This window comes from Branchiostoma lanceolatum, chromosome 2 (genome assembly GCF_035083965.1).
Source record: "Branchiostoma lanceolatum isolate klBraLanc5 chromosome 2, klBraLanc5.hap2, whole genome shotgun sequence".
In the NCBI taxonomy this organism is placed as follows: Eukaryota; Metazoa; Chordata; class Leptocardii; order Amphioxiformes; family Branchiostomatidae; genus Branchiostoma; species Branchiostoma lanceolatum.
Genome location: NC_089723.1, coordinates 8437308 through 8453667, shown reverse-complemented (window position 1 = coordinate 8453667; position 16360 = coordinate 8437308). Strand labels below are relative to the sequence as shown.

The 16360-nt window shown below is 45.2% G+C and overlaps 1 protein-coding gene across 1 annotated transcript in view; it reads right to left on the bottom strand.

The window, feature by feature from the left end:
- Nucleotides 1-11794, bottom strand: part of LOC136427361 (cartilage oligomeric matrix protein-like) — a 44145-nt gene extending 32351 nt beyond the window's left edge. The window contains exons 1-4 of the mRNA XM_066416183.1: nucleotides 11602-11794; nucleotides 11369-11456; nucleotides 4949-5072; nucleotides 3904-4085 (exon numbers count right to left, since the gene is read on the bottom strand). Of these exons, the coding sequence (XP_066272280.1) occupies nucleotides 3904-4085; nucleotides 4949-5072; nucleotides 11369-11432 (370 nt within the window). The 5' untranslated portion in view covers nucleotides 11433-11456; nucleotides 11602-11794. The remainder of the gene's footprint in view (nucleotides 1-3903; nucleotides 4086-4948; nucleotides 5073-11368; nucleotides 11457-11601) is intronic.
- Between the last annotated feature and the right edge of the window lie 4566 nt (nucleotides 11795-16360).

Sequence of the window (16360 nt, the reverse complement as noted above, 5' to 3'; positions counted from 1 at the left end):
AAATCAGTCAGCTCGGCCGACGTGTTGGCGAGCTTCAAATGTGAGTTTTCGGCCGAAGTACGGCCGACGTCCTGTCGATTACGCGGGCTTCGGGCGATCTTTGAGAAATCAAAGTTGATCCAAATATTGGCCTTTTACCAGGTTAGTCGATTTTGACTTCGTCCTTGTCCAAGAGATGGTACGGGCGATCTACAAATTCGGCAGACGGTCGCATGAATTGTGACGCCGGCTTAAGCGACCTAGCCTGAGTGTCATCCTGTTTCAGTTCCAGGCTTTACCTTCACAAACGTTTGTGAAGGTAAAGCCTGGAACTGAAACAGGATGACACTCAGGCTATAAGCGACCCCCCGAGGAAGCTGCATCTTGTGACCGCCCATGAGGAACAGTGTCCCGAGATGACCTGAGATGACCTGTGCGGTTGTACAGAAATTCTGCGAACAGTAGGCTATCTCTGTCCGACATCAGGAACTGATGAACCGTTCGTGCAGACACCTGGTAACTGTCACCTCCATGTAAGGGATTCGGATGAGCGAAGAACAAAAAGGGCCTTGTTTAGGACGGTGCACCCAGAGACAGGACAAGTTTGTTGGTGATAAATCATGCTAGGGAAGGACCATGGAGGTTTGCCAGGGGGTGGGGGTTAAAGAGAGTGGAGATAGATACACATGACATGATGAAAGAAAGAGAGAACGAAAGAAAGAAAGAAAGAAAGACAAGGATTCGAAGAGTTCAAATGAACTCAATGAACAGTTGAGCTACTCTTCCGCTAGTGGTAGAGAAGACGGGCGCTACATATGTACAGTACTAGTATTTACAGGCTCATTGTACCTGGGAAATTCATTCCCATAGCTTTTCCACAAGTACAATGAACAGTTTCTAAGGACTGCGACTTGCAAGAGTAGCGTGCATGTCGGGTGAGCGACAGAGTCAAGATTCGAACTCGCAGGGTCACCAACCTGCCACTGGACTACGCACACTATGAACTGTTTTAAAAATCACATTTTAGTGTACAGCAACCTGCACTTTAGAGAGCGTTTCCTAAACTTGGCTTCAACCACAATCCACCCCTCAATATAGGTTAAGAACAACTGTCAATGTCGCGATCGTCCAGACGAAACGCATCCACAAAATTTCTCTGCCAACTGGCAGGAGCTGTAGACCATGTCCAATCCCGCTGACAGCCAGACAGACGTGGAACAGCCTCAGTTCAACTTGGTACTGACCAGACAAATGTCAGACACAGGTAGTTCAACGACTATCTCCTCCTTTTTCTCACACCGTCTTGGCAAGTAACGTAAAGGCTGCACTGGGCGGGGGCCTGGGCACTAGACTCCGCCTGTTTCGTAAGGTTTGAACCGGCTATTAGACAGACGATCATGGTGAAATATGCAAGGCATCCTTCGTCTCACGTTGCCAATAAAAACTTTGAGTTTAATATTTCATTCTCTCCTTCCATAAGGTAAGGTGCAAGCCAAATCTGTATTTCATGAAGGCCACAAAAGAATACATCTACATCGTGCGTAGCAGTTTTTTTAAACGTGCATGACCGGATCACATTTGTGCCTAGTAGCGCCGTGCCAAAAAGTGACGTAGAACGGGACTTCAGTGTTTGAAGTTCGTTGACTCTTTCCGCTACACATCACCTACATCGATCCTGACGTTTATGTACGTGCACGTGTGATGAGGCACCGAACGATGGATTGGACATGACACGTGCCAGAAGAAACACGACAGGTGTGGCAGTGAGGGCGGCACGTGCACGCAGCAGGCACGGGCGGATCATACATCATGCTGGTCTCTACCATAACTACGCCATTTATTTATTGGTTCAGCATGTACATGCCAGGGTTGCCCAACTGGCCGCGGATGCTATTACTACCGGTAAGGGCGACCCCATGTGCAGCCATAGGACTGTAGGTTTTGAACCACTCACACCGGGAAGGACCCCTACTCTTTTAGATAAGTGAGGTGGGTTCTTTTACGTGCTCAAGGTGTGGCTATAATCAAACACGGGACCTCCATTTAACGTCCTATCCGAGGGACGTCACTAACCGAATCTAGGTACTCATTTACACCTGAGTGAAGTCCATAGGGTGCATTGTTAACCTTACCGTGGACTAACTCTACTGGCCAGTTATTTCCCCCTTTTCCCGATCGAATTCTACGATCCATACCCCCGTAGGAAAGCCTGGTGGAGGCTAACATCATGCAGCAGTAGATTGGAACAGACCTCAACATCAAAGTCACAGACACTGAGAACCATGGAAAAACCTGCCCACCTTCGTCTACCCACAAATTGAATCCGCTTTTCATTATGTGTTATGCTTAGGTCCCAATTGGAAAAGGGGCCCCGCCGGGTTGTTCACGGGCTGTTTTGGGCATTTTCCGGCGTGACACCTACGTGGCTCCGTCGGACACTCAGCGGTTGCCGGGCTATTATGGGGCATGTCTTTGGATCCCGAATTAATTCAACTCAGGCTTAAACTGAACGCGGGACCCGGTAACAAATAGATGCCGTGAGCTAATCGTGTGAGCACCAGGAGGTACCCACACGGTACCCGGCAGTCTACCGGGACAAAGTTGTGGCTTCGGGGCCCGGCCGGGACTACATGTACACCCCCCTGTTCGACTCAGAACCAAGAGGTCCCGAGTTCGAATCCCCCTGACGCCACCGATGTTGTACCCTTGGGAAAGGCACATTACACGACTTTCCTCACTTCGCCCAGCCAGGTGTATAAAAATAAAAATGGGTATGTTGTTATCTGTACGTGGCACTGTTAATATAAGTTATGAAAAACTTGAGTGCAGTTCCACGTCGTCCTTGTCTGTCCAAAACCGAAGTAAAAAAAAAAAGACCACACCCCCGACGGGCACCGGCGCATTTGGGACCAAAGCATTACTAGTAGTGCCAGGTCAACGACAGTCTTCCTCACAGTGCCAACTACAACACTGTACAACGTCTACTTTGCGTCTACTCAACCTATCACAAATTGAATCCGCTTTTCATCAAGTGTTACTAGTGCGAGATCAACGACATCCCGCCTCACAGTGCCAACTACAAATCACGGTGGGCCCCGCTAAAGATAAATGTGAAGTTAATCAGCCAATCAGTCGACATGTGGTTCTTATATCCGGCGGTAAGGCACGCCTTCATGTCTGCGATTACCTAAGACAACCCAACACAGGTAGCAATTTGGAGTCCTTATCAACACGTTTCAGAAGATAGGGTCTTTCCTGCAGCGAAGTCTTTGAAGTCATCGTGACAATGGGTAAAGGGAGTCGTCACATTACGAAGTCACACAGTAGTTAATTTGAGAAATAAGGATAGTCAAAGACCGGTGCGTCTTGTGTTTAGAACTCAGGCTACCGCCTTCTTCCCGGTTCAATGGCATTGAGCCTATCATGTATGCCGTAGCTTTATCTGTTACTGCTAAAAACTAAAATGTGAGCGCGCTAGCGTGTGTGGGTGTGCCAGTGTCATTTGCTTGGCTTTACGTGCATTCACATATGACAGGTGAATTTTTCTTAAAATCTAACGTCTGAATACTGGGGTTAAAAATCTGTCTAATTGCTTGAGTGATAACGTTTGTAATGTGTATCTTTATTTTCATTACCTGGATGTCTAAAACCTCAATTAACGTATAAAAGGTGAAAGGTTTACGAAACCAAATACGCGACAATAAGGTAAATAAGTCCATTCGTAATTCCGACTACGCATGTGCAGTTTCAAAGGTAAAGGCCCCTGAGACGTAAACAAAACCCGTCTGGACGTTGTTATGCGAATCTAGACAATGTCGATATGAGAACTGTTTACAAACCAGGGGCCTTCACCTTTGACACTGCACATGCGTAGTCGGAATCACGAATGGGCTTATTGTATATTGTATATCAATATTTCCTTACCTTTGTTTGTCTTGCCATTTAAGACGACGTCAAAGTACTGTCTGTGACCTTCCATGGCGTAGACGCCGAACAGCACGCCAGTAGTTTTCGGGGCCATCTTGACATTGGCCATGACGAACACGTCATTTCCGGTGTCTACGCCCCTGAGGAGCTGCGTGAAGTACGTCCGGTTTGCCACCAGGCTACAGAGAAGGGACACATTCAACAGGTGGTTTAATACAAATACTTTAAATGCAGAAATGTTCGCGGTGGTTTTGTGTTCGCGGTTTTCGCGGTGACCGTTTCACCGCGAACTTAAAGCCACCGAAAACAGTTTTGTCCAATACTGTACCAGTATGTGACTATAGCGCTGCTGTGAACTTAAAAAACCACCGCGAAAACACCATTTTCGCCTCAGCGCGAAATAAAAACAACGCGAACTTAAGTGCATTTACAGTACTGTATTTTGTAATCTACTATGAAGTGGTAAGCCGGAAAAATTGAAAAGGATCATCTATAGTCTATGTCTTCGTGTCTAGGTTTTCGATCTGTTTGTTTGTTTGTTTGTTTGTGTTTGTGTGTGTCCTTTGTTATTTGAATACACCTTCAGTAGTGACCTGGAGTCAGTGAGTGGGAAGATGACCGCAGAGGTCAGAATTGTCGAGTGACAGGAAGTATAGTTCAGAGGTGGTAGAACTAGCCGTTAATCCGCCATGACAGTCCAGGTCATGGGGTCAATGGAAGAGGCTGCTAATTCACAGAGAAAATTTTTTGGGTTTGTCTGTTTGTATTTTCGCAGTTATGTATTTTGCATATGATAGCCACACCCAGTGACAGGAAGTTATCAATGCATGCATAGACAGTGCAATGTCAATCAAAACCTTATCTTTATGATTAATGGACTACTATTAAACAAGACATACGAGAAACTACTCGTGGCTTCTTCGAACTCTTGTTTCATTCCGTTTATGAATTAGCTAACGTTACACCCGCGATATCTCTGCGATATTAAAAGGCGTATACCTTGCTGAAAGAGGTGAGTGCAGATAAGACACAGTAACGTTACCTTGGCACGCGGTTTCCATCGAAGCTGTAAGCGTATCCAAAGTCCGGGGTGACCCCCTTTGTGACCGTCACTCCGTCCGGTAGGGATCCGTGCCTTTGGGGAAGCGTATCCAGCAGGTCGATTTCTGTCAACAGGAACGTCAAGATCACAAGTTATTAATAAGCATCTCATATTGTAAAGCTGATGGCATTGTAAAATGTAGCTGGACCAGCCCTAAGAGACTTCTTCCTCACGACCCCTACAGCTATCTATCATTACCATAGCCTGTCCAGAACAAGAGTACCAAAACCGGAAGTTCTGCTGCAGTATCTTGGAAAGCCGCTGGGGTGTGTGGGGGGGGGGGTAATCTAACCATTTCATCATTTTCAAACACTTACCAACATATCAGAAAGACCCATCCACAACTCTACTTAATGCTGTTCACAAACATACACACACAGTCACACACATTCGAGAAACTATATATTCCAGTCAGTATTTCATTTCTCCTCAGGTGTTGTTGGTAACCGGGTAACGATGTCGTGACCTTGGCGCCAACCTAGAGTAACCTTGAGTCACACTGAACCCGGGGAAGCGGCACTTCCGGCGCATGCCGAAGTCAGCGGGCCGGCCATCCGGCACAGGCCAACGCCTTCCTTTTGTCTTTGAGTTGACATTGCTCAGGGATTGAATACTCTCCAAGCAGAGGTTCATGGGGAAAATTGTGCCCCGTTTTTGTCAGCTCTCCCGACGGGGTATATGATAAGAAGGTTATAATTTCCCACAACAACCTCTGCTTGGAGACTACTGTAGGATTGACCGATGATGTGCTGGCAGAGCTACAAAGCTACAAAAGAGAGCCTGTGCTGCTCATTTTTTAGAAATTGTCATAATTTTGATGACGCCTATGGCTCAGATTAGCCTGGGTGCCATCCTATTTCTACCGGGGCTCCTACACTCGCTACCCTAAAGCCATCCTATAATTTTAGGGTAGCGAGTATAGGAGCCCCGGTTGAACTAGGATGGCACCCAGGCTAGGTACACCGTCTTGTCAAGTGGCTACTGTCAAATACAGAGGTTCATCGTACGTAGTTAACTTGTCTGAGAAACCCTGAGTAGGGCAATATGCGCAAAAAAAGTTACTCAAGAAACTGAATGAAATGTTGAAACGGTCGGACGGTCGGACGTTTCAGACAGCATCCGCTATCTTTCGTAATTCGTATTTACAAAGTTGTCATATAATCTGTGTCTCGACAATCAGAGGCAGAGAGGCACAGGGCGAAGACAATTAAGGTCTGGGCAACGGCATCAGATCCTACTTCTGAATCTAAGCTGTATAAGAAGCCACAGGCAAACCATATCCTTTAAAGTTGGGAATAGACGCGGGTGGCCCCAGCTAACTAGGTGCATGGTTCTTTATCTTTATCAACAGTCATATCGGATGTAGGAATGGCACCATTTCCTAGCAGATAATTTCCTCTTGATACTACATTGACCTGGAATTTCGCAATAGCCTGGACAATAAACTAGATCAAGGGATAGCATTTCGTAAAGCCCCCCTCTCACTGGACATGTTGGCGACCTCGCTGCGACCGAGCGATTTGACACCGTGCTAAACGAATTCCATCGATAAAAAAACGAATCTTTTTACGCTTTGTGTGCTTTGTTGTCTTTTTAGTCATACTTGTACGTTTTGCATGGTATTCCCATTGTAAAGTCAAGGCTAACTCAAATTCAATCTAGGACACAGTGAGCTGAGGTCGCCAACGCGTCGCGGGTCCAGTGAGAGGGGGGACGACTGAAAACAGTGTTAAAAAGCTTTAAAAAATTCGTTTTTTGTCGATGAAATTCGTTGAGTGCTTTGTCAATTCGATCGGCCGCAGCGTCGCCGCCAGCGTGCCGCGGGTCCAGTGAGAGGGGCTTTTAGAAACGTTAAGATTTTTCCTGTCTATAGCCTGGATGCCTATCATCATTATTTTAGAGATTGTGAGTCTGGCATCCAGGCTAGCCTGTCTATATCTGCTTGGACCAGAAAATAGATGGTTCCAAGGCATAGCAGTGACCCGCGGTGGCAGGACCTCACATCCGCGGGGAAGTCGAGTTTCAGTTCCCATGAAACTTTGTCCCTCCCGAGGAGAATTACGCCTTTTTGGGGGCCAATTAAAGCAGCTCTGGCACGTTTGATCGCGGTGGGCCTGTGTTCTCTTGGCCCTGAAGTAACCCCCTGATTCTCGCAAATGCCAGACAACAGCGAAGAATCTTTTTATCACTGTCAAACGCGGACACAGATGTCTGTAACCAGAGTCTTGACTTTCCTTCGGTGTGTCAAAACCACTTTAAACAGCGTTTTGATCATCGCATATTTACTTTGCCCCACTGATGATGGTGATAAATATTACTACAATAATCAAACGTGGATTATAGGGCTCCCAGAAATCAGTTACTTTGATAACTGAAGGGACTACAGTTATTTTGATAACTGAAGGGACTACCCTAAAGATTAATAGAAGAAAAAAAAGTGAGCTAGGTCCTATTTTTAATCAAATATACAATATCACAGAAGCTCATCTGTGTTGGTAGTAATCATAGTACAATGCTAAACCTTCTTCCAACACTAAGGTATACACGGATCAAATTTTCAACGACTACTGTCGCCTTCTCCGGGATCAATAAGAATGCAGTATATTGAGATTTCATTCGGCAGAATGTATTAACTGGTCGACCGCTCACGGTAGCCTTAGCTCTAGTCTACCTAGCCTGAACTCAATCAAGCTCCTGTAACGGCTTGCCGCCCTGTAACCGCATAGCCGCCCAGGAGGGGAGAGAAACCCCCGGACAGCTGGAGTTTGCGATATACAGACTATAGTCTACCCAAGGAGATTATATATTCCTTCTAAACTCCTAGGTCTAGCAGCCTAGTAGCCTGGGTATCATTCAATTACTCTAAAAGGGAAGCGAGTACGCGAGTGTTACTCTCCAAGCAGAGGTTCGGCTCAGGTTGCTTTTGACGTGATTTTAGGCGTTTTTGTCGGGCTTCTATTTTGTCCCGTTTTCTTTATGTTTGGCATGGCGACATCTGTTTGGAGAGTAAGCGAGTGTAAGAGCACCCAGGCTAGCAGCCTAGTAGATGACGAAAGAGCAGAATATATATCATCTACGGAAATGGCTCTCTTTCACAATATGGAAGGCTTGCAAAATATTATGGTCTCATTCCTGAGTTTTTACTCCCAAAGAGTCCGTTGCCCAAAAAATGAACGGCTGCATGAACGTGTGTTTACATCGGTGGGAAATTCCCTTTTAGCCAGCGCAACTGATCTCAAGCGTCAAACTGATGAAAGCTTGTTTGTTACTGAAGAAATTAGCCGGTAAAGTTTGGCAGCCGCGCGCGAGGTCAGACGTCCACAGCCTTGCATTTCGGGCGATGCGGTCGAGCGCTTCCAGCTAGAAAATGCCTTTTTTTGGTGTAGCTAAGTACCAATTGTAATTGCTATAAACAGATATTTGAAAGTGTCGGCATTTTTTTGCATGATCTATGGTAAATATTCTCAACATAGAAAGAATGACATTGGTGCATTTCCTATAGCTTCATTACGAACGAGTCCATATATTGTGGCTACTCATACATTTGGTATACCGACAACCCTAATATAGACGTTAGACAGACATGTGCGCTGTTAAGAAGAAGATTAGAAGATATGTATATTCAAACATTCTTTCATAACCTGTTGAAAGATGAAGGAAAACTAAGATTTTACAAAAACGTAAAAACGATCTACGACATGGAAAATTATCTGTATCATAATGACTTTGACCAACGTGCGGCAATATGTAAGATAAGAATTAGCGCGCACCCATTAGAAATAGAGAAAGGGAGATACAAAAAGCTACCGGTCCAGGACAGAACATGTAAACAGTGTGCAACGAAAGCAGTGGAAAATGAAATACATTTTATATGCGAATGTCCCGAATTTGAAACCGAAAGAAACAGATTATTCACGAAAGTATCCGAAATTTCCAAAAACTTTTCTAAATTAAGAAATACACAGAAACTCATATTCCTTTTAAAATCTTCCAACCCACTCATCATTGAAAGTGTGGGACTTTTTATTTTCCACTGCTTTCAGAGAAGAAATCAAACCCCGCATTAGTACCGTAGATATAGAAACTTACTGTAGAATAGCAATATAGAATGATTTTGTATTCATGTATACCTTTGTTTTACCTTACATTTGTATTTCGACGTTGTTGTCAACATGCAATTAGCCTACGGGCATGAATTTGCAATAAACTATTATTATTGATAATTGCTACAATATAAAACACGTATTATAGCATGTAAGCCTATGGGGCGAAAAAAACTCATGAATGAGACCTTATCTACCATCGGATTAGGTGTTCGTTCAAACTCACTTCAGAAATGTGTTCTCCCCACTCCCCCTCGTTCATGGGGACATTTTACATGTTCTGAGACGACCGTGGTCGTTCCAGATCATCGTTCGAATCTGCCTCAGGACCTCTAGAGGTCACAGGTCACAGATTAGGGTACAGAGGTGAGCTCCCCCTACTACACAATTGTTTCCAGATGTGCTACTGTACTACGTCACACCGCTTCTCAAATGGACCGTTCTTTACTGATTGGCTGGTCTCTATAGCCTCTACCAGGCCCCGCGGATGGCTGGAAAAATAGTAGAAATTGGCCAAATAGAATGACTAGTATGCTAACGGAGAGAGGGTCCAATATGCAATCCTAGAGTGGCAAACTGTACCCATTTAGCAAACTAACTACTCTTGCATGTTTTCCTGTCTATTTGGCCAATTTCTACTCTTTCCAACCGCCTCTGGAGCCTGGTAGAGGCTATGGTCTCTACCAGACTAACTACGCCGGCTGCTATAGGGAGAATATTTGCCAGGGTTTCATTTGCAGGCTCCGTTATACGGGCGAAATGTGATCTTCACCGTGGACTGACTCTGCTGGCTAATTATTCATTTTTCTGCCGAATTCTACGATCCATGCGCCCGTAGGAGGGCCTGATGGAGGCTACTACTGATTAACTACGTCCATGTCCAGGGCTGGGTGGTGAATGTCAGCCCGAGGTCACCTCGACTCTGTCGTCGCCCTCCGTAGGCTGCTGGCATGGCAAGGCACGTCTATGCCCGTTTAATGAGGGCATGCATGCCCTTTTTCCGTAAGGTATAGCCAGGCTTTTTGATTTCCCGTAGTCCGTAGGTAAAGTCGTCTTATTCACGCTATTCGTAGCGAGGCGACCAACTTTTTGCGTAAGTGCCTTCCCTGGTGCCTTCCTTAATTTTAGCGTTATACGTAGGGGGTTCGCCTGAAAACGCGATAAAGCGTTGCCGAGACCCCCCATGCAGACCCTCTTTAATCTTCCCAGCGTGAAGGAGTAGCAGATGGGAAGGGTTCAAGGTTGTATATAGGATACAATTCCGTCCTTTTCCCATCCTGTATGTAACATTTGGCAGCCAGACAAGAGACGGACGAGCCTCGGAAAACCAATAGACAAAGGCCTCAAAATAGTATCACCCATGTAAACGTAGCGAGGCACCCACGACGCCTTCTATCTGTCGGCAAACTTTAAATACACTGCAGACCAACATTTCTGTCAAACCGGTCGGTCCGCAACACCTTGGTCCGCAAGGCGTTATTCTAGTGAAAGGTCCTACAAATATCGCGAAAACACACTTAAGGAGCCCGGAAGGCCGCAAAACACACTGAAGAAGCCCGCAAGGCCTTGTTGTATACTGAAAGAGCCCACAGTGTACGATTGTGTGGGACTGGCCTATGCGAACGTGGGGAATTCCACCACAGGAGGCGGACTGGTGAAGGACTGACATCCTTGGGGAGTTTACCTAGGCTAAACACAGACGACAGAGAAAAGAATTCTTTCTCCTTTCCGTGAGAAGCGCGGGCTCGTCGCAGAGGCCTACAGTTTGGCCCAGATCGCCAGGTACGAGGTTTGTACCCGCTGATTCGTCTAGACACGACTACAATGGAGAAAACTACTAAGACAGAAGAAAGGGGGCTAAACGTTGCACATCTAGAGCATTTTCTGCATCATTCACAGCACTTTAACTAGTTGGTTACACAGTCATATGTATAACGTTGCTGTGGTCGACACATGTGACAAAATGTAGCCTCTACCAGGCTCCACAGGTCGCTGGAAAAATAGTAGAAATAGACAGATAGGTCGGTGTACTCCCTGGCCAGCTAACTTCTCCGATATGTTTTCTGTCTATTTGGCGGATTTCTACTATTTTTCCAGCGACCCGAGGAGCCTGGTAGAGGCTAACAAAATGGAGAACGTCGGTGAAGAAAGGGCTTCGGTTTACCTCGGTGAATTTCTGCCGTATTAAGAACACCAGACTGTTCTATGCTTCACCCAAACAAACGCACCACAGACCCAAGTTCATGTTGCCACTTACCGGTAACTCTACCGACGCTGGAGCAGACCAGAGCCACGAGGACGAAGGCGAGTGTGGAAAGCATTTTGTCGGCGGGTTTCTGTCGTGGCTGGGGAAGATCAGAGAACGGGCGCCAAGTCAGTGGAAAATGGAGAAGCAAAGTTAGCAGGATCTCTCCAAGGGAGACCTACATTAACATAGAAAAACAAACAACGCTTTTAGCTCGTCAAAACGTAGCCAGGGACGATACGTACCTGTGATTGGTTCACTACGCCTGTGGACCGGCCACACTGCGAGAGTGAAGGCGATGGGTTGAGTGAGAGAGGGACCGGTTGCGAAGGAGCCTTATAAAAAGTGTGCTTATGAGTAGGTGCCAAGTCCTGCGCGGCTTGTAGCGGGGTGAGGTGGCACTGTCAGCTGCTGGGGGGACGGCCGTTGGGGGGCCGCCTGTCAGGGAGAATTGATTAGGGCACCGTCGCCTTGGGACACCGGGGGATGAGGAATCGGAAAGGGAGGAGAGAAGGGTTGCTGTACATCTGCTACGTGAACTGAGGATATTTGTAAAGGCAACTGTTTTTGCATGATAGTTAACTCAATATATAAAGGGTTGGGCATTTCATAGAACTAGTAGTGTAAGTGATAGGTTAAACTCGGCATGTTGAAGTATTCATAAATTTGTTATACTTGTACGTAGGTTAATCATTTTGTATCCCATTGTTTGTTGTTTGCATGTATAGTTGTAGAAGACCTTACGAAAGTCGCTGTACTTTTGTCGTGTCAATAAAGATTTCTATATCCATCAACCAAAATTGTATGAATCTAATTTCCTTCACCCATTATTACTTGGAAGTTTTTGCAAGGAATGCGACTGTCGTGTCAGAAAGTGTCAACTATATCCATATATCGCTGTTGGAATTAAAATCATATCAAGGTAAGTTTTGCATGGCATATATGCATATGATCACATTGACAAAGTATACCATGACGAATCAAATCTACTGTATTACCAGACAGAACTTAAAGCATTACTGACGACAGTGTCCCGAGACTGGACGTATCTACTGTGCATATTTATCTCCATGAAAAATGGAGATATAGTTTTGGGTGTGTCTGTGTGTCTGTGTTTGTTTCCGGACTACTGTAGTCAGCATAACTCAAGAACCTCTTGATGGATAACGATGATATTTGGTATGTGGGCGGGTGTTGTGAAGTCAAAATTCAAGGTCGATTTTTGGCCCCCTGGTATGTGACCTTGGTACTGCAGCAGAACTTGATTTTTTCTATCTTTTGACCTGGACATGCTATGGTCTTGATTTATTTTGGTTGCAGATAGCTTGTGATGTAATGAAGAAGTGGTGTAAGTTTGGGCCCCCTAGCAGCTTGTTCTGGAACTGCAGGGGCATTATTTTGAAAGTCTTCTAAGGAGAATAACTGAACAGAGGAATGTTGGCTTTCCATGATATTCGGTATGCAGGTAGCTTGGACAGAGATGTACATAATGAAGTGCAATTTATGCTAATTGAGACTTAATTTGCATAACTGATGAGGAAAATCTATATTCACAGTGTTTTCAATCATAAGACTCAAATACATGTTACATGTGTAGTTTATGGAGATATGAGGTCTACGAACTCTTGTTTATATAAGGATTTTTTGTTTCGCGAATATGAACTTGAAGTTGTGAGCCTAGACTGCAGGTATGCGCTCCCGTTGAAACTTTGCTTCAGTTGTGCTACGAACAGGAAAGAGTGGGAGGTGCACGGTGCCTTGAGGGACTCTGGCTAGACGAGACGGGATCATTACCGTGATTAGGGGCGGAATTTTAAGGTATATACGGAAACGATTAGGTAACTCTCAGGATACCCTGCGGCCAAGTCGTCTTGTTGAGGGAAACGAGGCTCTCTTGGCAGCATTGAGACCGACACTGGACATCTGGAGTACAAGTTTGCGCTGAGAAAGTAATCGCATACAACACGGAATCTAAGTTAGCTTTGAACTGGGTCGGAAGATATGTTGTCAGAAGCTGAGGTTGGTGACAGTGCCTGGCAATAATTCATCAGGAACAGTTATCGTCTCGATACTCCAGAAAGACTGATCACAATGGCCTCTATCTATGAAATTGAAGATGATCCGCATGCAGCCTTGCTCTGTCTATTTTGAACTTAGGCAAAAGACGATCTCATGGGAAAAGTAGTAGCCTGATATCCAAGCCTATTATAGATAGGGTCTGACTCTTATAGCTCCCGACTCTTAGCCTCTACCAGGCTCCAGGGGCGGCTGGAAAGAGTAGAAATTGGCCAAAGAGACAGTAAAACATGCAAGAGGAGTTAGTCTGCTATAGGCCAGGGGTACAGTTTGCCGCTCATGGGACCCTCCCTCTGTAGCCTACTCTCTTAGCATACTATTCACTCTATTTGGCCAATTTCTACAATTTTTCCAGCCATCCGCGGAGCCTGGTAGAGGCTCCCGAGTCTCTTCTGTCCTAGGCTAAACACTGAGAAATTGGCCCCGTTACATTTACATTGTACCCGTTACATTTGTTGTGCAATAAACTTTGTTTGATTGATTGATTGATTGATTCATTGATTGGTTGATTGGTTGATTGATTGATATGGACAGGAGAGGCGTAGAGGACAGGAGAGACTTGGGAGCTAAAAATCAAGTAAAATTGTTTCGGATGCCAGGCTAGGACTGGAGGCGACTAGATGTGACGTCAGCGTTACCTGGTGGAACACCTGTGTCAACAAACATCAGGAAATCGGGCGTCTTTGAACCTGTGCGTGGTACCTACAACGGGAAGACGGTCGTCTTTGAATTTTATTTAAAAGAAAGCTTTTTGTATAAGAACTAATTTTGAAAGGGATGGAGAGATTGTTGTCCAGCTGATCAGACAAAAAAGGCGACACAAGATACTGTAAATGCATTTAAGTTCGCGTGGTTTTATTTCGCCCTGTAAGGCGAAAATGGAGTGTTCGCGGTGGTTTTAATTTCGCGGCAGCGCTATAGTCACATACTGCTACAGTATTGGACAAAAATGTTCGCGGTGGTTTTAAGTTCGCGGTGAACCGGTCGCCGCGAAAACCGCGAACATAAAACCACCGCGAACATTTCTGCATTTATAGTAGTAGCCGTGACGTCATTACAACCCCCAGTCCCCCTGGTTCCGTATTTGGACGTGTTATTGTCGATTCATGCACCGGTCTTGGTCACGACAATGTACGATAAAATGAAAATTGACAGCGGGCGTCACATAGATGAAAGCATTCCGAGAGCTGGGTTCGGCGGGTACAAGCTGCGTGAGTCGAATGTTTTTGACAGTTCAAGATGCGGCCGGATTTTGTGCTTCTTTAAGCAGTGTAACGTTACCCAACTCCTTAGAAAGCACACCCAGGCCCTCTCACCTGTTCCGTATGTTACAATGGGCCTTTAGTTTGTTATCGTAGCACTTTTCCACAGTAAGAAGGTTTTCCTGTGTTATGCCAGTCTTGCTTCGTAAAAGAACTGGTAGCACACTGGTCTTTTGAAGAGCTTCATACTTTACTGTGTTGCCTCCGGGACTTATAACATCCTGCAGAGATTAAGTGATTTGTTTTGGCCCCGTCTTTCATCGTAGAAAGTCGACGGAACCACAACTTGAGAGTCATCGGTTACAATCCAGACACTCAAGACTGGTGGGAAATTTGAAGGAGCTGAGTATAGTAAATCAAAGCCAAACGTACTGTCAAAAGATCGATTGAAACAGGTGTACACACTGTCATCTGTGCAGATTTAGCGAACATCTGACAGCAAATATAACGTTAGTGCACATAAACTCGCGTGGTAAATCGCTGTTTAAGACAATAGGATTAGACAAGAAATGTACAAAAATGTGAAAGCAGGACACTTTTATATTCCTGATGTCATGTAAGAACGAACATATAATAGACAAAATATGTAGTCATGTTTCCAAATGTTTCAAAAAGAGAGAAAAAACTACTAGGTGATCAACATTAGTTTAGCAATAGTTCTCAGTTTGTCTATCTTTTAGTTTTTCAATGTTAGAAAGTAGCTGCTTATCAATTCATGTTTTGCATTATGCTTCCTATAGACCACGTGTGGTCATATGTGCATTTAGCCCACCTGGGCAGCGCAGGAATATATAATAAAGACTATTATTATAAACTCGGGATTTTTAAAAAACGGTGTATTTAGGGATATCTGCTAGATGCAACATCAGTTAACGTTACTACATGTAGATTTATTTATAGCTATTCGTATTCCCTATCTCTCATTCGATATGCTATCTACTGACCGAAAATTCTACTCTACTCTACTCTACTCTACTCTACTCTACTCTACTCTACTCTACTCTACTCTACTCTACTCTACTCTACTCTACTCTACTCTACTCTACTCTACTCTACTCTACTCTACTCTACCCTACCCTACCCTACCCTACTCTACTCTACTCTACTCTACTCTACTCTACTCTACCCTACTCTTCTCTAAAGAGAGAACTGATCTAGGTCAATCTAGAACAACAGGAAAACACTTTTGCCTCTGACTCAGAGGCAATTTTCGTCAGCAAAAGTGTTTTCCTGTTGTTGAAGATTTTCCCGTGAGTACTGTCTGTGGCATTGATTAGTTCTACACTCTCGTGGTTTCCTTCAGCCCTGTGGAAATTTGACAGACAAGAGGAAACAACACGCTGTGTGAGTCACAGCCGCACACAGGGTCTGTTCCCTCCGCGCCGAGGGGGATTTTCTAGCCTCCACCAGGCCTCCCTACGGTAGCCTGGAGTCCAGCCTTTTTAGCTGTAGTCCGCTACCCAAGCTCCACTCTTGGCCAAGAAGACTGGACGCCGTTCTTGGCGAGGAGCGGAGCTTGGGTAGCGGACTGCGGACTAAAGTTAAGAAGGCTGGACTCCACGCTATTCCTTACGGGGGTATGGATCTTCGAATTTGGCGAAAACTTGAAACGGGAATAATTTGCCAGTAGAGGCAGTCCACGGTAAAGTTAATATTGCCCCCGTAG